Source organism: Silene latifolia, chromosome 6, assembly GCF_048544455.1.
Source record: "Silene latifolia isolate original U9 population chromosome 6, ASM4854445v1, whole genome shotgun sequence".
Taxonomy (NCBI): domain Eukaryota; kingdom Viridiplantae; phylum Streptophyta; class Magnoliopsida; order Caryophyllales; family Caryophyllaceae; genus Silene; species Silene latifolia.
Genome location: NC_133531.1, coordinates 98,531,103 through 98,558,638, shown reverse-complemented (window position 1 = coordinate 98,558,638; position 27,536 = coordinate 98,531,103). Strand labels below are relative to the sequence as shown.

At 37.9% G+C, this 27,536-nt stretch overlaps 1 protein-coding gene across 1 annotated transcript; it reads left to right on the top strand.

Annotated features, from left to right (window-relative positions):
• The first annotated feature begins 17,364 nt into the window (after positions 1-17,364).
• On the top strand, positions 17,365-18,099 carry LOC141588395 (uncharacterized). Its single transcript, XM_074409839.1, has one exon. The coding sequence runs from the start codon at positions 17,365-17,367 to the stop codon at positions 18,097-18,099; it is 735 nt and encodes a 244-aa protein (XP_074265940.1).
• The last annotated feature ends 9,437 nt before the right edge of the window (positions 18,100-27,536 follow it).

The following is a 27,536-nucleotide window of genomic DNA, read 5'->3' as shown; positions in this document are numbered from 1 at the left end:
GTTTTGTTTCCATTTGATTTATTGATATTGTTGTTTTAACATGTTAAGATGATAATATGATAAATTTGTAGATGTTTTGATTTAATTAAAATTAAATTGAAATGTAAATGGAAATTGTTTTGCTTTATGATGTTCATTTGTTTTGCTATATAGTTTTGGCATCCATTAATTTAATAATGTTCAAATCAATTGTGATGAATCAAATATTCGGATAATCGATTTAATCATAATTTAGATATTCATTTTTAAGAGGTTAAATTGAATCATCTAGTTTGGATCTATATTAAATTAAAAGTTGATAATGATGCCAATCTTTTTATTATAACAACATTAAACAAATTTGTTCATCTAAAAGGATATGTTTTTCGAAATTTAGGGCTAAATGCCGAGTAAAGAGAAAAAAAAACAGTTTTTTGTTTTTTTAGGGCTAAATGCCGAGAAAAGAAAAAAACACTGTTTTTGTTTTTTTTTGCACAAAGCCGAGAGAATAGACAAAGAAATATGTTTTTTTTCTCGGTTTTATGAGGATGCTGAGAGCTATAAAAAAAAATTGTTTTCGATTTTTTTTGTTTGTGTTTTTGGCCAATTATAATTTTACATTACATTTATAATGTATGATTGTTTGTTGTGAAGAAGTTCACAAATTTTAGATACCCAATTATTTTAAAGAGGTTTAAAATAATGTTGGATTAATTCATATCACTAGTTAATGTGAATTAAGATTGGAATTATTGTGAGTAATTGAGGAATTGTCACATAATTTTGATAAATATAAAATAGGTGGTTTGGATAAATTACTCTACATAATTAAGGAATTATGTCTTGAATGGTTAATTTATAGTTGATGCTTTTTATTTAGTTGTATGAATCGTTGAATGGTTTTATTTACGTATTTTTGCACTCGGTTATAATTTGTATTACCTAGTGTGCCCTTAGTTAATTATGTTTTCGTAATGATGGAAACATAATTTTGATGTAATTTTGAGATCTCGAATCTCCTTTGGTTTCTTTAAGTATTATGGTTTTGAAATTAGAATGTAAATAGGTTTATTTTGTAATTTTATTGTAATTTTGAGACGACTGAAGATGGAGATTGGATTGCTCACTCCCACTACAAGGGCCAAGATGGGACATCAAGACAAGCTTCTCGGGTCCTAGGAAGGATTCCAAAGTTGTATTTATGTTCATTTGGGTAGATAGGCCACACTAGGACTTTATTTTGTTTTACATTTTTCCGTTCTTATTACTTCTCTTCGCTTCATAGTTAGTGCATCATATTCCGCCTAAACCAAACCACCTACTAATATGCATGATAATTGACTCATATAGATTGAATGTTAGTTATCATGGACATAAACATGTCACACAATTTTAAGCCATCATCTTAGTTTATTCATTCTCGCATGCTAGATATTAGTTCACTTAAAATGAATTAAAATAAAGTTGATGGGATCTTCCTCTATAACTAAAATTGAGACTAGTCTTTATAGGCCAAACAACTATGAATCCCTTCTTCGTCGGTAGGCATATAGGACCTTACTCTCCATATGACCCTTCTACATTGGGTAAGTAGTTTGTGTTGACTTATTTTACCTCAACGTTATAATCCGAAGAGTTTCTCGTGATTATGATGGACTATAGATAGAATTTACAGAAATTTATCAACCAAGAATTCTAATAGTAGAATTGGCCAAGAGGTTGGCTTATCAATTTACAGATAATTGAGTCTTGGGATCATTTATATAATTCTTGAGAGAGGTCAATTGTATAAATGCTTGAGTTTTCGCATTATAACAGTTTTTGCATTAGACTTAAATCATAACTATGAGTACGCTTATTATATTTTTCTTCTTCTTTTCGCAGTGTAGAATTCGTTTTATATTGATAATACTGCGTACAACAAAATGGCTGGAAATAATGATATCCCTATGCCAAGTGCCACACTTGCACGCGAGTCCTGGCTAAAAACTTTAATGGACCACATGAACCAGTCCACATGACTGAAGAATGACGGGTCCAACTTTGCGGACTGGGAGGCATCATTACGGAATGCTGCCATTGCTAACGGTAAGCTCAAGTACTTGACTGAGCCAATACCGCCAAACCCAGGCCCCAATGCTAGAGCTAACGAGTCACTTGCTTATAGTGACTTCGTCATGGAAGCTGGTGCGATAAAGAACGTACTCATTTTTGCAATGGAAACCAATTTTCAAAGACGCTTCATTCCCAAGGTGCAAACAAGATTTTCACCACGCTCACTAATGAGTTCTCAAAAGCACCGAGAATTGTTACTTATAAGCATACATGTCACTTCTTTGATGCGAAACTTCAAAAGGGCCAACCGGTTAACCCACACATTCTTAACATGATTTAGAATGTCGAGAAACTGGAGGCACTTGATTGCAAAATCAGTGAGAGCATAGTCATTGACCGTATGCTTCATTCACTTCATGATGGTTTTGCCCTCTTCAGGGAAAATTACTACATGAATGACATGAAGAAAAGTCCTCATGAGCTACACTCACTTCTCGTGCATGCACGAGAAGGATATGAAATTGAGTGGGAGCATGAAGCAAGATGTTCTCATGATTTCCAACAAGAATAAGGGTAAGGGCAAAGCTCACGGTGACCTAACTGTAGGAAAGCCAAAGTTTAAGAAGTCAGGAAACGGTAAGAGTGGGCCTGGTGAGACTAGTGGCTCACAAGGCAAGGCAAAGAGCAAAGGCGGTGACGTTGAGTGCCACCATTGTCATAAGACTGGGCATTGAAGGAGGAACTATCCCGTGTACCGTGAGGACATAAAAGCAGGCCGCATCACTCCTGTTGGTATGTCATCTTATATTCATATGATTAAGATTAACCATGCAAGTTTCGGAACTTGGGTACTTGATACTGGTTGTGAGTCTCATCTGTGTAATCATTTGCAGGGCCTAAAAAACATCACACCTCTTGCAAAGGGTGATGTGGACCTGCGAGTCGGGAATGGAGCAAGAGTTGCTGCAGTCTCAAAGGGAACATACGTAATCCAGCTCCTGAGTGGTTTTGAGTTATATTTATATAACTGTTACTATGTACCCAGTTTATCTAAGAACATTATTTCTGTTTCCGTACTTGATAAAGACGGTTTTTCATTTTCAATAAAGGACAATAGCTGTATTTTCTCTTTTAATGAAATGGTTTATGGCAAAGCAGTTTCCATGAATGGAATTTATATCTTACATCAAACCACAGATATATTACATTTGAATAATAAGAAATTAATGGTTGGTGAAAAAGATCAAACTTATCTATGACATTATCGAATGGGACACATAAATGAAAAACGTGTAAAGAAACTCATCGAGAATCGGACTATCCCCACATTTGATTTTTCTTCATTTGGCACGTGTGAATCATGTCTTATCGGCAAAATGACTCGAATTTCCTTCAAAGGTGTTGGAATGAGCGTTAATGGCCTATTAGGACTCATACATACTGATGTATGTGGACCTATGTCAATTACCGCAAGAGACGGCTATAGATATTTTATCACTTTCACGGATGATTTGAGTAGATACGGATATGTCTACTTAATGAAGCATAAAAGTGAGTCTTTTGAAAAATTCAAGGAATACCAGAATAAGGTTGAGAACCAACTGGGAAGAAAGGTTAAAGCACTCCGTTCAGATCGGGGTGGCGAATATCTTTCAAATGAGTTTGATCAACACCTTAAAGATTGTGGAATAGTTTTGTAGTTAACTCCACCTGGAACACCTCAATTAAATGGTGTGTCCGAACGAAGAAATCGAACACTACTTGATATGGTTCGATCCATGATGAGTCACACGGTAGTACCTGATTCATTATGGGTTTTTGCTCTTTTGTCAGCTGCTCTTATACTTCACCGAAGTCCGTCTAAAGCTGTCGACAAGACTCCATATGAAAAGTGGAAGGGAACGGTCCCTAACTTGTCCTTAATTCGGGTTTGGGGCTGCGAGGCTTATGTCAAGTGGAGACACGAGGATAAGCTCGGCCCGCGATCGGTTAAGACATACTTTATTGGTTATCAAAAAGGAATGTTTGTTCATTACTTCTATTCGCCTACCGAACATCGAGTTTTTGTTGCAGCTAGTGCAAAGTTCTTAGAGAAAGAATTTCTCGAGAACAAGTCAAGTAATAGAACCTTCGAGCTGTCGGAGATTCAAGAACCAACAACCGAGGAACAGATGGAGGAAGATGTTCCTTCAACTAATGATACGATTAACATTCCTCAGGAACCTAGGAGGTCGGGTAGAGTCTCTAATCCTCCAAACAGATACATTGGTATGGTCGAGGAAAATGACGTTTTGCTCCTAGAGAGTAATGAACCCGCTACCTATAAAGGTGCCATGACCTGTTCCAACTCTAAGCTATGGCTTGAAGCCATGCAATCCGAGATGGACTCCATGTATGAGAATGACGTATGGGATCTTGTTGATTTACCTAACAAGGTAAAACCTCTTCATTGCAAATGGCTTTACAAAATAAAGCATTCTGTAGACGGGAAACCAGATACCTATAAGGCACGACTAGTGGCAAAAGGTTTCACTCAAGTGCACGGATTGCATTATGATGAAATTTTTTGCACCCGTAGTTATGCTGCGTTCCATTCGGATAATCTTAGCGATTGCCGCTTTTCATGACTATGAAATTTGGCAGATGGATGTGAAAACCGCCTTCTTAAACGGTTATTTGGAGGAGGAATTGTACATGGTACAACCCGAAGGTTTCATAGATCCTGAAAATCCTAAGAAAGTGTGCAAGCTTAAACGTTCCATTTATGGACTTAAGCAAGCTTCTCGAAGTTAGAATCATCATTTCGACCAGGTTATAAAAGAGTATGGTTTCACTCGATCGATCAAGGAACCATGCTTATATATCAAGTCGAGTGGGAGCAAGATTGTTTTCTTGATATTGTATGTCGATGACATACTCTTGATTGGGAATGACATTCCTCTCTTATCTTCGGTAAAAGGATGGTTGATGAACCATTTCCAGATGAAAGATCTGGGTGAGGCACAACGCATATTGGGAATCCGTATCTATCGAGATAAATCACGACGGATGTTATCACTGAGTCAGGAGTCTTATTTAGATAAGATTCTTGAAAGGTTCAGCATGACCAACTCCAAGAAAGGGAACCTTCCAATGACGTCTGGGATGCATTTGAGCAAGTCTCATCACCCAAGACACCTGAAGGGGTTGAACACATGAGTCGTGGTCCTTATGCATCAGCCATAGGATCTATCATGTATGCCATGATATGCACACGTTCAGACGTGGCATATGCATTGAGTATGACGAGTCGGTACCAAAACAATTCAGGTGAAACACACTGGATTGCTGTTAAAAACATCCTTAAGTACCTACGGAGGACTAAGGATTGGGCATTGACTTATGGAGGAGATACTAAGCTATGCGCAATCGGTTACGCAGATGCTAGCTTCCAAACGGATCGAGATGATTCAAAATCTCAGTCTGGATTCGTTTTTACTCTTTATGGTGCTGCGGTCAGCTGGAAAAGTTGCAAACAGGAAGTTTTAGCAGATTCTACTACTGAATCTGAGTACTATGCCGCTTCAGAAGCAGCAAAAAAAGCTATATGGATGCGTCAATTCTTACAAGGACTATCCATAGTTCCTAGTTCGAATGACCCAATCACCATCTATTGTGACAATACAGGTGCCATCTTCTAGGCCAAGGAGCCTAAGTCTAGCAACAAGTCTAGACATGTACATCGGAAGGCTTACCTGATCCATGATTACGTGAAGCAAGAGGAGATAGTGATTGACAAGATTGCTTCGGATGACAACATCGCGGACCCTCTCACTAAACCATTGAAATATGATAAGCATGAAGGGCACGTTATTTTCATGGGAATTAAACGTGTTCCTGAGTTGTACTAGTTGCTAATGAATTAAATACATTATCTTTTTCATATGCTATTTATAACTTCATCGTATTATTTCATATTTGGTTTTTCATGTGGATTGTACGACAACATTGAACGCCACAAAGTGAACTGAATTACATTATATTTGTTTTGGTCTGTAATCGCCTACATGAGCTGATAACTCTGGCTATTATTTTGTGAAGTTGATTGATGGTGGGTTCAACGAGCCATAAGTCAAACGGTTGGCTGATCGATCACAGATGCGAGTTATAACAATACCTCGTAGGACAATTGTGAAAACGTAATGGAGTCCTAAATGTTTAAAAACATTCGGTGCCAGGTCGTGGATTGGACGTACATTGTGTTCCTAGAGTCGATTCTTTTGACTATCGACTGTCTCTTGAGATTAAGGCAGTTTTTGGGTGACTTTGGTTTCTTTCTCATGGTCGACCGTAACAAGAGGCTAAGCAGATTTTTTCTTGGTCATTTCATACTATGCTAATATCTGTAGGATTCGAGTTGAAGAAAATATCCAACCTTTATCAGATTTAGTCATTTCTTAGGGCCACTCGAGGAGTTGTAACTAAAATGCATGGCCATCCTCGAATGATGATTTGTTTATCAGTTAAGTTACTCTGTAGTCGGGAAAACCACTCTTGATATTGATCACTTGTAAAGTACGACCTTTGTGAATACGGAATTTGCAAATTGTTTTACATTGAGTGGGAGAAATTTTAGGATATGAGAATCGGTTATCGTACATACACTTGTGAGGACAAGTGGGAGATTGTTGGAGCTAGTGTCCTCCACAGTTAGTGTGATAACATATATAAATCTCTTATAGGTTCACAGGGTATACTTAGTATTTTATCAGTTGATTAACGTTTACTTAATATAGGTTGGCTTGCTAGAAGTTTGACGTTATTATCATACTGATGGCGGTGATCAACTGGTCCCTAAAAGTCACACCTAAAGGATGTGTTTGAGAGATGTGATTGTATGAAAATAAAATCACATTGATGTCTTATATGACTAAAAGGTTAGTCCATGTATTTGACTAAAAGGTTACTCAGGTTGATGATGAGACGATTATTTAATACAATTAAATAATATTAGTTGAGACGAATTAATTGTTAATTCGTAAATTGAATATAAACAGTTATATTTAATTAATGTATATAATGTTAGCTTAAACGAATTAAGATGTTAATTCGTAATTAAACGTGAACGGTTATATTTAATTAGAAAATTATAAATATACGATATTTATAGTTAATGTATATATTATACGAAATTGTCATAATAAATAATTACAAACTGGTATTAATAAATCGACTACAAGTTGTTGTGTGTGGACTTATTAAATACGTGTTGACATAATTGACAATTGATAACTATACACATTTTATGCATTTTAATAACTACCTAAAATAAGAAGATATTCTCTCCTTATTTTTGGTATTCTCGGTTTGGAATAAAATAAAGAGAAGAAAAATCTTCCTCTCTTTTCTCCTCTTCTTGGACGGTTATAAGGAGAGAGAGGGAGATTATTTTCTTACTTGATTTTTCCACAAAACCTGTCATCAAAACCCTAATTAGTGAAATTAGGGTTTTTTTTCTAACAAAAGAAGGGCATTTCTCAAAGCATTTTGGGTGCAACAATTAGGAGAATATCGATTTCGATATTTGTTCTTAGGCCAAATTTGCTAGGACCAAAGGTTAATTCTTAATCTCTATTCTTTTTGTTTATGCAATTTCATTTATGACTCGCAATTTCATAATTATAATTTCGTTTTAATCCGAATTTCTTGATGAAGTATACCGATATTTCTCACAGGTACCACCGGTCCACTCCCCTCCCCGACTTCGGTCTGAGAAGCCCTACCTCTCTTACTTTGTCTGGTCCCTAAGTTTAGTCTCGGCATCTGTTTCACCACACCATTTAAATACACCAACACATATTCACCAAAACATGCAAAGTACACATATTAAATCATGAAAGATTCATCTAAGTACACACTATCACCAACAATTCCCAATTTACAAGTAAAATTTCAAATTCTTATAGCTCAGTTGGCCTCTACAGCTGTGACAATTTTGGCATAATTAACATGAATTAACTCAACTATTAGAACTTTTAAGACTCAAATCTTCGAATTACATTCATATACAACTCAAATTTCCAATTTCATGAGACGAATTTCAGTTTGAGGTATTTTTAAGTTTTAAGACAAATTTTGAGGTGAAAATCACAAAAATCAACTCCCCACATGATATGAACACCATATATTACTCAATTTTACCCCTTTTTCATGTAAAAGACAACCAAAAATCAATTCAATTTCTCAAACCCTAGAAAATTCCGCCACAAGTATATACAATTTCTATTCGATTTTTCGTATTATAAACAACCGATATTTCTCACAGGTACCACCGGTCCACTCCCCTCCCCGACTTCGGTCTGAGAAGCCCTACCTCTCTTACTTTGTCTGGTCCCTAAGTTTAGTCTCGGCATCTAGATCATATTACAACAATTACAAGCAAATTTTTATCACATATAAATCAAATTTTCAGATTTTTCTATCATTCTAATTGTTTCTAATTGATAAAAAACATTAAAATAGGAAGGAAATTCATACCTTAATCAAATAGGAAGTGAAAGAATGAATAAAAGCAAGGAAAATCACCAATTAGATTACCACAAACACAAGAATCCAAGGGCTTGAGAGAGGTTTAGGGGTTAGGGTTTGCGAGGTGGTGAAGAAGGATAAGAAGAATGAGTAAGGAAAAGGGTTTATGAACCCGTGAAATTTCCTGTATTGTAGCTTACTCGATCGAGTCTGTTTGGTACTCGATCGAGTGCCCTCTACTCGATCGAGTAGGCCCTGTTCGGTCGAGTGTCCGTAGGATATTCCTATATTCTCGACGTCATATCTTCCTAACTAGATGGAGTGAGGTCTACTCGGTCTAGTAGGCACTCATACTCGGTCAAGTAAGGTCAGGTACATGGTAGGAATTTACGAGGTTAACTGGAGATTCCTGCAAAACAACATCACGTGTCGACTCCCAACCAAGTTCGGAAATCGTCACAGGTTACCATATTCATTCACATCATACTATTATTACCCAAATGTATCGCAACGGTTTCACCGACTAAGATGCATATCATATTATCCTATAACGAACCTCACAACAACATAATATACTATGCTACTAAATCATTCATGTATACATCTAATGCATTATTTCATAACTAAACCTTTGTCTACTATTCCGCTAAAAACTTATAATCACATTACTCTAATCACCACTTTAACATAAAATTTACAAGTATCATCCAAGTGTACTAGCAACATGATTATGCTTCGACCTAAGCAATTATTCTTCTCAAATTAATCACGTCACATGCGGAAGCCTTCAGCCATTCATATATCACATTCATCCACTAATATTTTGATAATTCTCATCACAATTCTATAACTCTTTAACTACCATCATCAGCGCTATTATAAGACTTATAAATCCGTATAGAAACTACCATTACTAACGACTTGAAACAAACACAACCATTACCACATTTCATATCGCATCACACGTTTCTACTCTTTTCATATACTTCTATCGTATAAAACTTTTCATGTTCCTCATTATCATCACACACACATGTTAGCTCCATCAAAACATTACTATATATGATTCTAACTTAACTATGACCCACATGCTCAGTTCAACAAAGACTCAACCATAATCAATTCCATCATAATCACCAAACACATTAAGCACATATTTGCCGACTCCACACTCCCGTACCCAGTGACTGGTTTAAGCACAAAGGGGCCAAGATTTTGAAATGCGGGCGCCTTCTCACCCAAAATCTAGCATCAGCTGGGGCTCCCATTATATATACACCAGGTTCATTTTATTAGACTCACTAAGTTCATTAGGTTAATTTGTTACAGGTTCCAAAATCATCGCTCTAATACCACTTTGTGACACCTCGTATACCGAGGAGCCTTAACCAGATCTTTCTTAGCATATAAGGGCATCACCATCTCGGTTACCCGAGGTAAGATATCATCAAAAGTCGATAAAAGAACAAATACAGTTATTTTACAAGAGTTACGGCCAAACTACAAAATAAAGATACAACTCATCAACTATATACTACCTCTGTCATTACTCGTGAGGTCTCATCCCAACCAGGACTCCAGTAACCATCCAAGACAACACATGCTAAGACTGACTGCTCACCATAAGGGATCACGGAGACACAACAAAACAAACAAGATAAACCACACAAGGTCAGTAACTGAGACAAGACACAACAATCAACCATCAACAAATTACAAACACAATCAAACACACACAGTCACAACCACTCCAACCAATCTCCATCACCGACTGTCCACTGGACCAGCCCTGCCAGTGGAGGACCGCAACAGTTCCCACCTATGCCCCGCTCATCATACCGAGCGATAACCCTGTCCCATTAATGTGCACATCCCCTCCCGTGGCGAGTTCCACGGAGGGCGAAACTAGGGCGTGAAGCCACTCCCCCAAGTGACTCCACTCAGCCGAGGACGCACCTCGAGAACCAGAGATAAACAATCACAGACAGCTGCAATACAACAACAACCAACAAGACAACATACACCACCCGATTATCATGTATACTCAACCACACGGTCACAACAACAATACAACAATTACACAGTAACCGACACACTAGACAATCAAAAGAAACTGAGTAGGCGGACTTACCTTTAACCAAAAGCTGTGATTCCTCGATCACCATGCGACATCAACCAAGCAAGCAATCCCTATACAAATTGTATACAAGCCTATCACTACCAATACAACCTTACAAGGAACACAAAGACAAAGATGGTGACGATGACATACCTACGCATATCACAACGGTGTTACGACCGCTACCCGACTCAAGCAACCCATCCTCAAAGCACTAGGATCCTCAAGGGCTCCCATGGAAGGTATGTGGTGAAGGGAAAGGAGCGGGACGACATCTAGGTCTGAAAGAAGGAGGCGGAAATGATTTGCGGTTTTAACAAAACACGATTATAAACCCTCGCTGGAAAGACGCTACTCGATCGAGTAATTAACGTACTCGATCGAGTGGCCCCTACTCGATCAAGTACCCAAACTACTCGATCGAGTAACCTCTACTCTATCGAGTACCACTCAAATCTAAAGGCAACCATGGCACAAGGTAACTCTAGCATGCATTACTAAGGGCTATTACCTGCTCGCAAGGTTGGTTAACGGGTCCCTAAAAGGACGGGTATTACAAAGGCTTACCAAGTTCAACACAATTGTCTCCCTCTAATATGTCATCCTCAAAGGGTGAGTTTTCACTCAAGCTCACATCCATCTCACTCTCACTTTGCCCATTAACATCAAATTTTATGGAAATTGGGTTCATTGTTACACAAGAAGAGTAGGATGACGGTATCAAAGCATTGGTTTCACAATCAAGAATGTACTCCTCATCATTATCACTCTCTTCATCTATCACTCCATCTTCCCAAGGAGGGGCAAATCTGTGAACATAATGGGTAGGCTCAAGGTTATAGGAAGGTGTCTCAATCTCACAAATCTTATTTTCATCATAGTTATCCTCAATGAATTTTTAAAATGTGGTTTTTATCACTTCTATCATACCTTTCTTGGCACTTTCAAAGATGTCATGTATAGTTTGGTTAAGACATTCGGTGGCCATGAACTCAACAAATTCCCAAAATTCCTCACAACTCATCTCACAAATCGTACCACCACTCAAGTGAAACGCTAATTTGCGTGTTTCAAGGTCTATGCCATTATAAACAACACAACATGCTTCATAATTTAAAGGAGTAAAATCATGATGTCAAGCATGAGTCATATACCTTCAAATCTTGCAATATTTATCAAATGAATCATTTTCAAATTGCCAAAAAGTGATAGTAGACATGCTAATCATATGAAATAGAACAAGTATAAGAATTAAAATTCTCAAAGAACCAAGATCCCTCAAGAAGGAGCACAATTAAAACTAGTAAAAGAACGATTCAAATAAACAACACTGTCCCCTGTAACAGCACCATTTTGATGAGCGTGTCGTTGTACGCTCTCAAACACATTTATATCCAACTACTAGCATAGCAAGCAAGTCAGAGTCGAATCCAAAGGACGGGGGTACTCAAATTGTTCAATCTAATTGTAGTTGTATTAGGGTATCACGATTGGTTTGAGTTGAGGATTCTAATCTAATAAAAGCAATAAGGTAAAATAAGCAACAAATAAATGGATGTAAACAAATGATAAAAGACACTAGGATGTCATGGGATCATATGGGAATCATGGTAAGATAGCATAAATGAATTATATAAATTCAAGTAATTATTATTGTTGGAATCAATTTAGTGTACCTCTTACAATTCTTAGAGGAAACTTAGGTCCCGGAGCGGAGTCAGTCAAGATTGTACAACACCTACAAGTCGACTTGGTTTTCTCTATTCATGGTGATATAATATAAATGAGTGCTACGAATGTTTGGGTCTCGAAGCCGAGTCGGTCAAGACTGTACAACACCTAGAATCGACTTAGTCCTTCCTAATCAACTATATGGATAGTCTAACAAGCCTTGAGCTGGGTTATATCTTACAAGTCTTGTTGAAAGGATAAGAGAAACATGCTAGGTTGTCAACCAAACATTTCATCAAACATGACATGTGCATAAATTGGAAAACAATTAGCAAGCATTCATATGAACTCATTAAGCATAATTTTACCCCATGATTAACTCCCTTAATCCCCCACTAATCCTAGTTAGGAAACTATTCACTCATTATCATGGAAAACATGTTAACAATGGCGTCAATCTTCTTAATAAGTATAAACATGAGGAAAGAGTGAAACAGTAAACAATAAACAAGTAAAGAGTAGTGAAATTGTACCAACTTAGGATGCTCAAATATAAAGCAAAGAATAATAGAAGAAAACTTGATTGGTTGATGAAAAGTTGTCAATTCTACAATAATAACCCAATAGTCTTCAATTACCCAATAAGAAATCTTGTACAATAATTAAGGAAAGATTAAAGTGCAATTTTGTGGAATGATTGAAATTAATCTATTCTAATCTAAGGAAGCTTAATCTCTTGATTATTACAAATGGAGTATATATAGTGGTACATCATTAGGTTAAGCAAGGGTAGATTAGGAAATAATATGCTTATGTATCGAATAGAGTCTTCCAAGTCCTAGGAGGAGCCCCACGAATCTCCATTGCGAAGACATTCTCGCTGCCAAACAATCCGCTCGATCTGGGCTGAAAACGAGCGTCCTGAGCTTCAACCCGAGCGGGTTGAGAATGACCCGAGCGAGTTGAGATGCAAAATCCTTTTTCTTGCTTTTATGCCTATGATGCCTTTATATACTCTTTATTCATATCATCCTTGGTCATAATTATTGCCTCCCCTTCATATTAGTCCATCTAAGATCATAAACAAGCTTCCGAATTTGTACGCGAGATGGGAATTCTGCCTCATTATCTCCCTTCCTATAAGGCATATAAAATGCACTAGGAAAGCAAATTAGAAAGGATTTGACGGATAAAATGGTCATGAAATGCTATATTAGTATGCAAAATTAGGTTCAATTAGGGGACTAAATGTCCGTAATTAAGAGCCACATCACACACGATATCTGGTAGGGGATCCATTTGGCTTCTGGACCTGGTACGTCTGGACGTGTCCCAGAACCTATTTTTAAGGGGCGGTGTAGTGGGCGAGTCCCTGGTACCGGTGGTTGTGGGTACGTCTGCGCATGTCCCCGTACCGGCATGGTGATTGTATAATCGTGTCTCATTCATGTCATTGGCATGTTTCATATTTATTTATCATGTATTGTCTTATGTTTACTTATTAAAACTGACGTGTGTGTGTGCGTGTGTCTTTGTAAATTGTCACCTATTTCTAGGGTTGTCTTTGTCGATCCATATGATCTTTCCGAATATATGGGGAGCAGTTTGAGTACAAATTTTGCTTGTTGACGTGATTGGGGGGGGGGGGTGGTTCGGGCTTCGCTTTCGACTAGGAGTCGAGTACTTGGATAGTTGATAGATAACAGAGATAGTAGTCAAGTTGTCTAGTTCATATTTTATTAATTCATTCTTTTTTTTGTAACACTAAACTTGTTATTTATTGGTGTGACTCTTAATTGCGCACAATTAGTCCTCCAATTGATCCTATTTTGCATACTAATATAGGATTTCATGGCCATTTTATCCGTCAATTCGTTCCTAGTTTGCTTTCCTAGTGCATTGTATATGTCTTGTAGGAAAGAAGATAATGAGGCAGAATTCCCGTCTCTCGCGCATATTCGGAAGCTTGTTGACGAACTTGGATGTAATACTATGAAGAGGAGGCAAGAATAACGACCAATAGAAAAAAATAGTATAAAGAAGGGCGTAGAAGCAAGGAAATGGAACACTGCGCTCGGATCCGTGCGTCCTTGGCACGGGACGAGCGGATTACATAGTCATGATCCGAGCGCTTCCTGCACGGGACGAGCGGATCTCCATACTGACCAGCCGTGCACCAGTTGAGGTCGAGCGGATCGTGGTGGGAGTAGCAGCTTGATCCGCGCATTTTTCTCGGGACTTGCAAGGCTTTACTCAACACTTAAGCATTGTTATTTACTAACCTTCCCTTGCTTAACCTAATGAGGCACTACTGTAAATACTCTATTTGTAATAACCAGGTCCACCAAGCCCTCTTAGAGGAGGTGAACCTTCCTTAGATTAGATTAGGATTAGATTAGAATAGATTAATCTCAATCATTCCACATTAATCTTTCCATAATTATTTTTTAGGTTTATTATTGGGAAATTGAAGATCATTGGGTTATTATTTGGAGAATTGATAACTCTTCATGAATCATTCAAGTTTTCTTCTATTATTCTTTCCTTTCCAATTGTTCATCTTAAGTTTGGTATAATCTCTTTACTCTTTACTCTTTATTATTTATTTCCTCTCTCTTATCATGTTTATACTTGTTGTGATGATTGACACCATGCTGATATATCTCCCATGAAAATAGTGAGTAGTTACTTAACTACGATTAGTGGGGGATTAGGGGAGTTAATCATTGGAAAATTTATGCTTAATGAGTTCATATGAATGCTTGCTTATTGTTCTTCCACTTAAGCACATGTTATGTGTGATGAAATGCGAGCCTATGAATCCTTGCATTTTTTGACCATCTCTTATCTTTCCATTGAGGCTTTTAAGATATAAACCAACTCAAGCCGTATTAGACCATGCATAGAGTTTAATAGGGAAAACCCAAGTCGACTTGTAGTTGTTGTAAAGTCTTGAAAGACTCGGCTTCGTGACGTAAGTTTCCCTAGGATTTGGTTGATCATGCATGTAGCATAATAGGATGAATTAAGTCGTCTTGTAGGTGTTGTACAATCACAAATGACTTGCTCTAGGACTACCCAAATCTTCTTATGAACCATTTGACATGAACTAACTTTATTCCAACAATAATAAATTATTTGTATCTATATAACTCATTTATGCTATCTCACCATGATTCCCTTATGATCCCATAACATCCTAATATATTTATTAATTGTTTACATCTCTTAATTTATTTCTTGTTTTACTTTATTACTTCCATTACTTTAGAACACAACTACAAACCCAAGTCAATTGTGATACTAGCATAAATTGAGATACATAGACTTAGAATCCAAAGCACACCGTCCCGTGGATCGACCTCGACTTAACCATTAACTAGTTGTCTGTTGAGAAATATAAATGTGTTTGATGGAGTGAACAATGACTCACTTCTACCATCAAAATGGAGCCGTTGCCGAGGACGGTGTTATGTGATTAAGTTCTTATTTGTTTGTATATTTTAATTGTGCTTTAGCCTTAAGGAACTTGTTCCTCAAGGTTTGTTCTTACTGTTTTATTGTAGTTTCCATGCTTGTAGTGGTTTCCTTGTCTTAGATATGATGATGGCCGAAGACTTGACTTATGGAGTATGTGGTAGATCTTTTGAGTATGACTACAATGGGTATGGGGAGTTTGAGGAGCAAGTCAACACAAACCTACCTTACTACTCATACAATGAAAATCCTAACTACTACCCCAACTTTCCCCAACAAAATCCCCACATCTAATATCCATAACAACCACCCACCCATGACTCACTTTGCAACCAACTCCAAATGCCACAATATGACCATTTTCACACCCACACACAACAAGAAGATGAGACGAACTTTGATATTTAAAATGTGGTTCTCCAAATGACGGGAGACCAACAAAATTTATTCAAACAAGTGCTAGAGGAGAGCCAAAATAGGGACAATGTTCTTCAAAGTATTGTTACCTATAGTGAGGAGTTGGTAATCCGAATTGCCCAAATGACGGCAACCCAAGAAAACACCCAACCAACCATTGCCCACCAATCCTTGAAAAATGATCATAAATGCGTGTTTGAAGGAGTTACCTTTGATGAGAAGTGGGAAGAGCCAATCTCCATAGGCCCTTGTGAGTATGAAAGTGTGGTATTCGATGAGGAAGACATGAGGTTGAGTAAGCCAAATACTCTTAGCCTTTGTGAGTATGAGGGTGTGATTTTTGATATGAACATTGAGATGGTGGAGGAAGAATTAGTAAAGAGAAGTGAAGCCCCTATTTATGATTTATATCAAGATTCTTGCCATTGTTGCTCTTCAGGAGGACTTCAGATTTCATCCTTTGTGTGGCTCTACTCGTTTGAACAACCTCCTTTTTGCAGATGATTTGCTCTTATTCTGTAAAGGGACCGATATTTCTATAATGTGGATGCTTAGAGCCTTTGCTACTTTCTCTGCTGTTTCGGGCTTATGTTTGAACAAGACTAAATCAGAGATCTATTTCAATGGGGTCATGACTGATACTGTGAATGCTATTTTACAAGTCTCTGGATTTCATAGGGTACTTGACTGAAGCACATCAATCCCTGCTTCTTGGGCCTGGATTTCATAGGGTACTTGGGTGTCCCTACACATCAATCCCTGCTTCTTGCTCCCTTTTAGGTACTTGGGTGTCCCTATTTCTTCCAAAAAATTGACTAAGAATGAGGGGATGAAGATTACTGAAAGGATTGTTGCTAGGATTAGGGGGTGGGGTGCTAAGCATTTATCATATGCTGGTAGATTGACTTTGGTTCAATCTGTTTTGACCTGACTTCATTCATATTGGGCTACTATATTTTTTATCCTTAGTAGCATCATGAATAGAATTACTTCTATCTGCAGGAATTTTTTATGGGGAGCTTCCTCTGATTACAAGAATCCTCCCAACATTAGGTGGGACATTTGTTGTATGCCTAAGGATGAAGGGGGACTTGATATTAAAGAAGCTAAAACTTGGAACAAAGCATTGTTAGGAAAATATGTTTGGTGGCTTGCTAAAAAATGATCATCTTTGGATACGTTGGGTGAATTATGTTTATATGAAAAACACTTCTTGGACTGACTACATAGCTCCTTCTGACTGTAGTTGGTCTTGGAAGAAGATTGTTCTTATTATGTCCTTTTTCAAGCAAGCCTATGTCAATCACAAATGGTTAAATTCTTCTAATCAGTACACTGTTAAAGCTGGGTATGACTGGCTTAGAGGTTCTCATCCTAAGGTTACTTGGTACTATGTCTGTTGGAATCGACTTAATTTGCCAAAGTTCTCGTTTATCTGCTGGGAGTTTATGCATAAACGCCTGCCTACCAGAGATAGACTGATTAGAATGGGGTGTGCTATTGATCCAGTATGTTCAACTTGCTGTCAAGCTGATGAGACCCACTCCCATCTTGTATGTGAATGCCCCTATGCAATAGAGTGTTTCAGACTCCTTCATTGCAGGTTGCATACTGATCTTAGAGTGCATGAGCTAATTCACTGGTTTTCTACTGTACGAAGGATCTCTAAATTCCAGAAGAGATTTATTGGTGCGTGTCATGTGGCTCTTATTTACTGGCTTTGGAGAGTTAGAAATGAAGCAAAGATGAATGCAGTTGTGAGGAGGCATGAGGTGCTGGTTTTGCAAATCCTTCATGACATTAAAGCTAGAGTTCTAGCTCTTAATACTGCCCCTCTCCTTCCCAGAGATTATACATGGTTACAAAACTTGTAAATTTAGTAGCTTAGTTCTTTTTGCTTGATTTTCATGTGCATTCTATATGTAGAGTTGTAATACTTTTTGATGATGATATATATACTTACCTTTCCCAAAAAAAAAAAAAAAAAAAAAACCAAAAATATGTTCTTTACTTTAGTAGTGTGGAAATGTATATACTTGTGTTTTTGTTCTCTTCTCACATAGATACAACACTACATTTGAGGCATTAGCAAGGGAAAATGAAGACCGCTTGATATGATCGCTCTAATCTCTATTTCCCTTCCATTTTTTTTCATTATTCCTATGAGGAGGATGGGCATACATGTCAAGGAATATGTGGTGCATTTTATTGTTGCGATTTGTGTACCTATGTGTTGTTAGAAGTTGCATTTAGTTTATTCGGCATAATAGTTGATAGAAGCATATGCATTAGGTTGTATATATGTTAGTTGCATCATGGTATGTAGTTTGCATGGTTATAAATTTTTTGTGAAAATGCCTATTTGGGAAGCTTGACAAGTGTATATAAGGCCCTTGTAGTTCATTTATCTCCTTTAGACTTTGTTTGCTAGAATACCCTCAAGACACCCTAGGATGTGTCATACTAGTATGTTTTGACCTATGAACTAAGGCCTAGTCAAGAGTACCTTGTGGTATCATAACTCCTTGGCTACCTTTTATTTTAAGGTGACCTTTGAAGCCATGCAACCATTCTTTCACTTCTATCATCATATTTTGTCAACAAAAAGGGAATGGGCACAAAAATCTCCGAATTGAGTTCATGTACGAAAATGAAAATCCAAAAGTTTGCACAAAAATGCATCAGTGAAAAGAAGAGCAAAAATAGACTCCTATGCTTCAATAAAAGTACCCTTGCTACAAAATGGGATTACTTTGAAAAATGTTCAAAAATGCAAATATTGAAAATTTTGCCAAGTATCAAAAATGTCAAACATCAAATAAATGGCAAGAAATATTCTCGAAAAGTCAAATGCCATAATAATTTAGGGGAAACAACAAATTAAAAAGCAATCTACAAATGTGAAACTCAAAACATCTTGATCCCTTTTATCCATTGATCCTATTTTGTTGCATGGTGGAGAGGGGGCGACCCTTCTTCTTATCTAGGTAAGAGGGGGAATTCCGCGATCCTACAGTATTTCTAACACCATAAGAGGACTACTCTTGACAAAAGCATTTAGCGATTGAGGATACAAGTACCGTAGTTTGACACAACTTGGAGATGACTTGTTTGTATCCTTTTAGACTTAGTAGCTTGGATAACCAACATCTATGATGGAGTGTGTACCCTTAAATTGCTTGCCTTGTAGATGATTTCCACTACTTAGATGAGAAATGTGGCTATTCTTTTATAGATGCATCCATTACTTGTCTTCTGTGCTTAATGATTGGATGTATCGCCATATTGGCAAGCCCCACCTTGCCTTACAAGAAGGAATCTTACCTCATAGATTTCTTGTTGTGAGTTGAAGGGGCAGAGTGAGACCCGCTAATTGTCTCACATCAGTTATATTATTATTAGGATAGTTTAAATAAAGGTCTAGCTCTAGTTACCTCTTTATTCGGGACGAGTAAAGGTTCCATTTCGGGATGTTTGATGTGACTCATAATTGCGTACATTTAGTCCCCTAATTGAGCCTATTTTGCATATTAATATAGTATTTTATAGCTATTTTATCCGTCAATTCCTTCCTATTTTGCTTTCCTAGTGCATTGTATATGTCTTGTAGGAAAAACGATAATGAGCGGAATTCCCGTCTCTCGCGCATATTCAGAAGCTTGTTGACGAACTTGGATAGACTAGTATGAAGAGGAGGCAAGAATGACGACCAATAGAAATAAAGAGTATAAAGAAAGGCCTAGAAGAAAGGAAATGGAATGCTGCCCCAGGATCTGTGCGTCCTTGGCACGGGACGAGCGGATTGCATAGTCAGGATCTCCCTACAGACCAGTCGTACACCACTTGAGGTCGAGCGGATCATTGTGGGAGTAGCAACTTGATCCGCGCATTTCTCTCGGGACTTGCAAGGTTCTACTCAACACTTAAGCATATTTATTTACTAACCTATCCTTACTTAACGTAATGACGCACTACTATAAATACTCTATTTGTAATAATCAAGTCCACCAAGCCCTCTTAGAGGAGGCGAACCTTCCTTAGATTTGATTAGGATTAGATTAGAATAGATTAACCTCAATCATTCCACATTAATCTTTCCATAATTATTTTTCAGGTTTATTATTGGGTAATTAAAGATCATTGGGTTATTATTTGAAGAATTGACAACTGTTCATCAATCAATCAAGTTTTCTTTTATTATTCTTTCCTTTCCAATTGTTCATCTTAAGTTTGGTATAATCTCTTTACTCTTTACTGTTTATTGTTCATTTCCTCACTCTCTTATCATCTTTATACTTGTTGTGATGATTGACATCATTGATGACATGTCTCCCGTGATAATAAGTGAGTAGTTACTCAACTAGGATTAGTGGGGGATTAGGGGAGTTAATCATGGTATAACTTTATGCTTAATGAGTTCATATGAATGCTTGCTTATTATTCTTCAACTTATGCACATGTTATGTTTGATGAAATGCGAGCCTATGAATCCTTGCATTTTTTGACCATCTCTTATCTTTTCATTGAGGCTTGTTAGATATAAACCAACTCAAGACTTATTAGACCATGCATAGAGTTGAATAGAGAAAACCCAAGTAAACTTGTAGGTGTTGTAAAGTCTTGACCGACTCGGCTTCGAGACGTAAGTTTCCCTAGGATTTGGTTTATCATGCAATTAGTTTAATAGGAATAATTAAGTCGACTTGTAGGTGTTGTACAATCACAAATTACTCTGCTCCGGGACTCAAATCTTCTTATGAACCATTTGACATGAACTAACTTCATTCCAACAATATTAAATTGCTTGTATCTATATAACTCATTTATGATATCTCATCATGATTCCCTTATGATCCCTAACATCCTAGTATCTTTATTAATTGTTTACATCTCTTAATTTATTGCTTGTTTTACTTTATTGCTTCCATAAGTTTAGAACACAACTACAAACCCAAATCAATTGTGACACTAGCATAAATTGAGATAGATAGACTTAGAACCCAAAGCACACAGTCCCGTGGATTGACCTCGACTTTACCACTAACTAGTTGTTTGTTGAGAAATATAAATGTGTTTGATGGAGTGAACAACGACTCGCTTCTACCATCATTTATATAAAAAATTTCTTAATCGTAAATCCGATTTCACTAACTCGGGAAACCGAGATGGTAACATCTCCCAATTACTTTGGCCGGATAAGAAAGGGGTGTTACACTCTCAGAAACATCCCTTACTACATTAAAATCCCCTAAGAGTAACCAGCTATAAATAATAGGTTTGATATTGAGCAGCTGATTCAACAACCATCCCTAACCCTTGCATCATTACTTACATAGAACATTGTCATGGAAAATTTTTGACAGGTGGCTTGGTGAAAAATATCACACTGGATGAAATTAGAATAAATTATTAGAGGAGTTACCACTACTGTATAGGGTTTCCAAAGTAACCAGATTCTCCCATTTTCTTCATGATTATAGTTGCTGATGTGACTCATAATTGCGCACATTTAATCCCCTAATTGAGCCTATTTTGCATACTATTATAAATTTCTATAGCCATTTTATCCATCAAATGCTTTCTATTTTGCTTTCCTAGTGCATTTCGTATGTTTTGTAGGAAAGGAGATAATTAGGTGGAAATTCCCATCTCCCGTGCATATTTGGAAGCTTTTTGATGATATTTAATGGACTAGTATGAAGAGAAGGCAAGAATGATGACCAAGGATTTAGGAATAAAGAGTATATAGAAGGCTCATAGGCTTAAAAGCAAGGATGACGAGAAGGAAGATATTACAAGAAGAAATTGCTCTGAACCAAACCGAGAGTTACTCCTTTGGCTCTAAAAGTATACTAGATGAAACGGCATCGAAAACTCAAGTGATCTAGGCTTTTGAATCACTCTAATAGGAGTCCGGATGAGGAAATGACGTCCATTTTACAATCTGAGCTCAAGTAAGGCATGATACAGCTCAACCCGCTCGGGACAAATTCAACCCGCTCGGGTTGAGGCCCAGGACGCTCATTTTCTGCTCGGGACAAACAGATTGTTAGACAGTAAGAAAACAGAAGTACGCTGCCTAGTGATCCGAGGGTCTGGTTCCAAATCCGCTCGTCTTCTCCCTAATAATCCGAGCGTCCCAACAACAAGACGCTCGTCCTAAGGCCTTGTGATCCGCTCGTCCCGACTACCTGGCCGCTCGGATTCCTTCACAGTGCAAAATGTCCTCTTCCTTGTTCCACTCTAGATGCGCATATTTCTGAAAGACTAGTAAAAAGGAGACTAGCATCTTTCTTTGAGATGAGCACTTCCTCAACTCAATAATTAGCATTGTCATTTACCAATCTACCCTTGCTTAACCTAATGATCCACTACTATAAATACCCCATTTTTAATAATCAAAGAATCAAGCTCTCTTACTAAGAAATTCTCTTAGATTAGATTAGGAGTAGATTAGAATAGATTAATCTCAATCATTCCACAAAATTACACATTAATCTTTCCTTAATTATTGTTCAAGTTTATTATTATTGGGTAATTGAAGATTATTGGGTTATTATTGAAGAATTGACAACTCTTCATCAATCAATCAAGTTCTCTTCTTTTATTCTTTGCTTTATTATTTGGAATCATCTTCATAGGTATAATCTCTTTACCCATGTTTAATTATTGTTAATCACTTTCATTTATTCATCATGTTTTGCTTTGTTAATATGATTGACCACCTTATTAGCATGTTGAACTTGATAATGAGTGTGTAGTCTCTTAGATAGGATTAATGGGTAATTAAGGAAAACCAACATGGGGAATAATAAAGCTTAATTTAATATGTTTCCATGATTAAGATTGCTTGTTTGTTGTAATGTCAACCTATGCACATGTTATGTTTGATGAAATGCTAAGTCTATGAATCCTTGCATTTTTACCCCTCTCTTAACTATTCAACTTGACTTGTAAGACATAAACCAACGCGAGTCTTGTTAGACCATGCATAGAAGTGATTAGGAGGAAAGTAAGTCGACTTGTAGGTGTTGTACAATCTAATCGATTCGGCTCCGAGACCCAACTCTTCCTAAGAACCGTAAGATATAAACCAACTCGGTTCCTTTACAACAATTGGTTGTAACTTTGTGAACATGTTTGTATGATCAACTCCCATGAATCCCCTATGATCCCATGATATCCTAGCACTATTAGCCATTTGTTTACATCTTTCACTTCATTGATTGTTTTACTTTATTGCTTGCATTAGTCTAGACACAACTACAAACCTAAACAAATTGTGACACTAGCATAAATTGAGATAGATAGACTTAGAACTCAAAGCACATCGTCCCATGGATCGACCTTAACTTAACCACTAACTAGTTGTTTATTGAGAATATAAATGTGTTTGATTGGGCGTACAACAACACGCTCACGATCAAAATGGCGTCGTTGCCGGGGAGGGTGCTATATGATTAAGTTCTTACTTGTTTGTCTATTTTAATTGTGCTCTAACCTTGGGGAACTTGTTTCTCAAGGATTGTTCTTACCGTTTTTGTGTAGTTTCCATGCTTGTAGTTGTTTCTTTGTCTTAGCCATGATGGCTCAAGACTTGACATATGGAGTATGTGATGGATCTTTTAAGTATGACTATGGGTATGGGGAGTTTGAGGAGCAAGTCAACAAAAACCTACCTTACTATTCATACAATGAAAATCCTAACTACTACCCCAATTTTTCCCACCAAAATCACCACACCCAATATCCACAACAACCACCTACCAAATACCCACTTCATAATGAACTTCAATTGCCACAATACAACCACTTTCACACCTAACCACAATAAGAAGATGAACCCATTCAAATTATGATTCTCCAAATGACGGGAGATCAACAAAACTTCTTCAAACAAATGATAGAGGAGAGCTAAAAGAGGGAAAATTTTCTTCAAGGCATTGTTACCCAAGGTGTGGAATTGGAGATTCAAATTGCCCAAATGAAAGAATCCCAAGCAATCACTCCCCACCATTCCTTGGGCATTGATCATGAATGTGAATTTGAAGTAGTAACCTTTGATATGGAAAATAAGAAGTGGGAAGAGCCAACCTCTTTGAGCTCTTGTGAGTATGAAAGTGTGGTATTTGATAAGGAAGATATGAGGTTGAGTAAGACAAACACTCTTAGCCTTTGTGAGTATGAGGGTGTGACTTTTGATGTGGACTTTAAGGTGTTGGAGAAAGCGTTAATGAAGAGGAGTGAAGCCCCTATTTATGATTCATATGGAGAAAGCGATGATGATGCATCTATGGAAGAATATGATAAGGGAAAGATGGATTCAAATGATGAATGTAGTTATGGGATTAGCTTTCTTGAGGAACCCATCCTTGAGAAGTTTGAAGATTGCTTCGATGAAGAGGAGGAATGCCTTCATGAGAGTGTTTTCGAACCCACTATAGAGCCCATGATACTTTGAGATGACATTATGGACCTTCTCATGAAAGTTAAATTATCATACAAGGATTACCTAGTGGAGAAGCTCAAAGAAAAGGCCAAGAAGGAGCTTACATGTTGAAATTTGGCACCCACTATCCCAACTCCAAAGACACCCCATCATCAAGGCCATGAAATTTCACCTTCTATTCTTGGAAGATCACCTAGTCCAAGCATTTGCGTCATCAACCATGGAAGAAATAGGAGCAATCGGAAAACCCCCTATGACAAGAATCTCAAGTTTGCTAGTTTTAAGAGCCGGGAAGGCCATCATGACAAAGCAAAGGAGAAGGGGAAGGAGTTCCAAGGGAGGTCTCTCATGGATTGGCCCTACTCTATTTTGCAATGGTTCAAGACTTATTCATGCTTACAAGAGGATCATTCACAAGCTTTTGACCAACTTTTAAGAGCATTAAGCTCCATGGATAATGAAATTTGCAATTTAACTTAGTTTGGTGGGGTCCTATCTCAAACCACCATTTGTAAGTTATTTCTTGAAACTTTACCTTGTATAATATTGTACATTTTCGCACTTCTATTTACAATTTCTTGCATGAGAGTAGTGAGAGAGAGTTTTCTTACATTTTTATTGAGCAAAATTTCAGAAAAAGATAAGGAGGAATAACAAAAGGGTGCAAGAGTACGATCTTGCAAAGAAAGGAAAGAAAAGTACGAAAAACAGCGAGGGACGCTCGTCCCAAGGGCAGGACGCTCGTCCTCAGCCTCCCGGAGGGTACTGTTTGGCGCTGACTTGAAATCCGAGCAGATTATGGGACAAGACGCTCGTCCAGAAAAAGACGCTCGTATTATCTGTTGGACGCTCGTCCTATAAGATATCCGAAGAAAATTTTTGCACTGGACTTGAATCCGAGTGGATTCTGAAGAGGACGCTCGTCTCAATTCAGCCGCTCGTCTCAAGCTCGATATGCTCGTCTTTTGTCCACCCCAGATGAAGCAGAATCCCTGGATTAAAATCCGAGCGGATTTTTTACAAGACGCTCGAACCACCTGCAGGAAGACGCTCATCCCGACCCTAAAGACGCTCGGATTCCTGCACTTACCTCGAATAATCCGCCCGAGCCCGACCCTCAGCCGCTCGTCCCACACTACTTTTCTATAAAACCACCCCCACCATCCCTCATTTCCTAATCTTATCTAAACCTAATCCTCTCATCTTCATCTTCAAAACACTCCCATCACAACAAAAATCAACCAAACCCTAACTTTCCCAAATCAAAAATGATGAATCTCAAGGGAAAAGCCAAGAAGCTCGTTGAAGCCGGCGCCAAGAAACGCAAAGGCTCATCTTCTTCATCCCCTCAAGAAAGGATGCCGCCAAGAAACTTTTGCCTCGTGATAAGAGGAGGGGTAGAGCAACTTGAGTACTTTCCGGAGGTACTCTTCACATCCGATGACCACCGCATCAAGTTTGTCAAGTTGCTAGGTAAGCATTACGAACCGACTCAATTCATTGACACTAAGGTGTTAGAAGTCCTAGGTATAAGGTATCAAACCGAAACGTTTTTTATGGTTTCGGCATTGGGAAATTATTCCATGCCCATAAAGAGACATACTTAGCCTTACCTTGGAATTTTTGAGTAGCCTCCGCATTCTTTAAAACACACAAAGGACCATTGGTATGGAGTTCCGGCTATGCAACCTTGACCATAGTCTCACACTTGACCAATTTGCTCAGATTTTTGGTCTTGTTGTACCAACAAGCAACACCAACAAACCCTCCGACTTTGATGTGGACCTAATTTGGAAGGCTATTTCCGGGAGGGATTTCATTCTCCAAAAACAATGCTATACATTTGCAATCCAACACCCGGTTATTCAGATCACCGAACGTTTTGTAGCCGGCACCATTAATGGGAGATTTGCGCAAGATAGGTGCACTCTCCTTGATTTGACATTCCTTGAGTCCTATCTAAATGTTCGGGGGACAAGGCGATACAACTTCAATACCCCCCTTGAGATGCTTACAAGATTCTACGACTTTTCTCAAGGGAACTCCCAACTTAAGACCTTCGTGATGGGAGGTCTAATTACTATCTTGGCTAACTACCTTTTTCCCGGGTTCAACACCCATGAGACTTATGCACCTATTGAGGGTAGTACTTTGATTAATGAGGACGCCGTCTTTAACCACCACCGGTGGTGTGCCTACACTCAAGGCGGGGGTGTAGAATGGTTCACAAAAGGAGAATGAGTAACCAGAGAAACCTTTTGATTACGAGGGTCCCTAAACACCTCTACAGCAGGAAGAGAGACAAGGGTTGTAATACCTTGTAGTTTCTAAGGCGTCCACTCGACCGACTAGACCGAGTGGACCGAGTATAAAAAATACTAGACTTAGTGAAGTTGTTATAATGTCCGTCTATAGAAGGATCATCTTAAAACTGTAATAACTTGAGATCTACATATGATATTTATTAGGTTCTAATTGGAGGTGATAGCTTGTTTCCTTACGATTCCAACGGTAGGTCACACGCCCAAAATGACCAAGAAACGAGTGAGATATGACTGTGTTACGAAAACTGGTCATTGATGAGAAATGAGTCGAACTCGACCAAGTGAGGTTCACTCGACCGAGTGGACTCGGCACTCGATCGAGTAAGTGACACTCGACCAAGTAGAATTGCCACACGACCGTGTGGCACTGAATCACAACACGGGATAAGGAAATCTTATCGCCTTATCCCCCTTTATTCTATCTTCTTCCTTATCTCACCAAACTATTTCCCTTCCCTCTAAAGCCCTCACAAAGACCATATTAGGGGATTCAGTCTTAGTTTAGTGGATTGATTACCTTCCTCCTTCCTTCCTCTTG

Coding starts and splice junctions, on each gene's coding strand:
- LOC141588395 (XM_074409839.1), top strand. CDS start 17,365: ATGTTTGGTGGCTTGCTAAAAAATGATCATCTTTGGATACGTTGGGTG.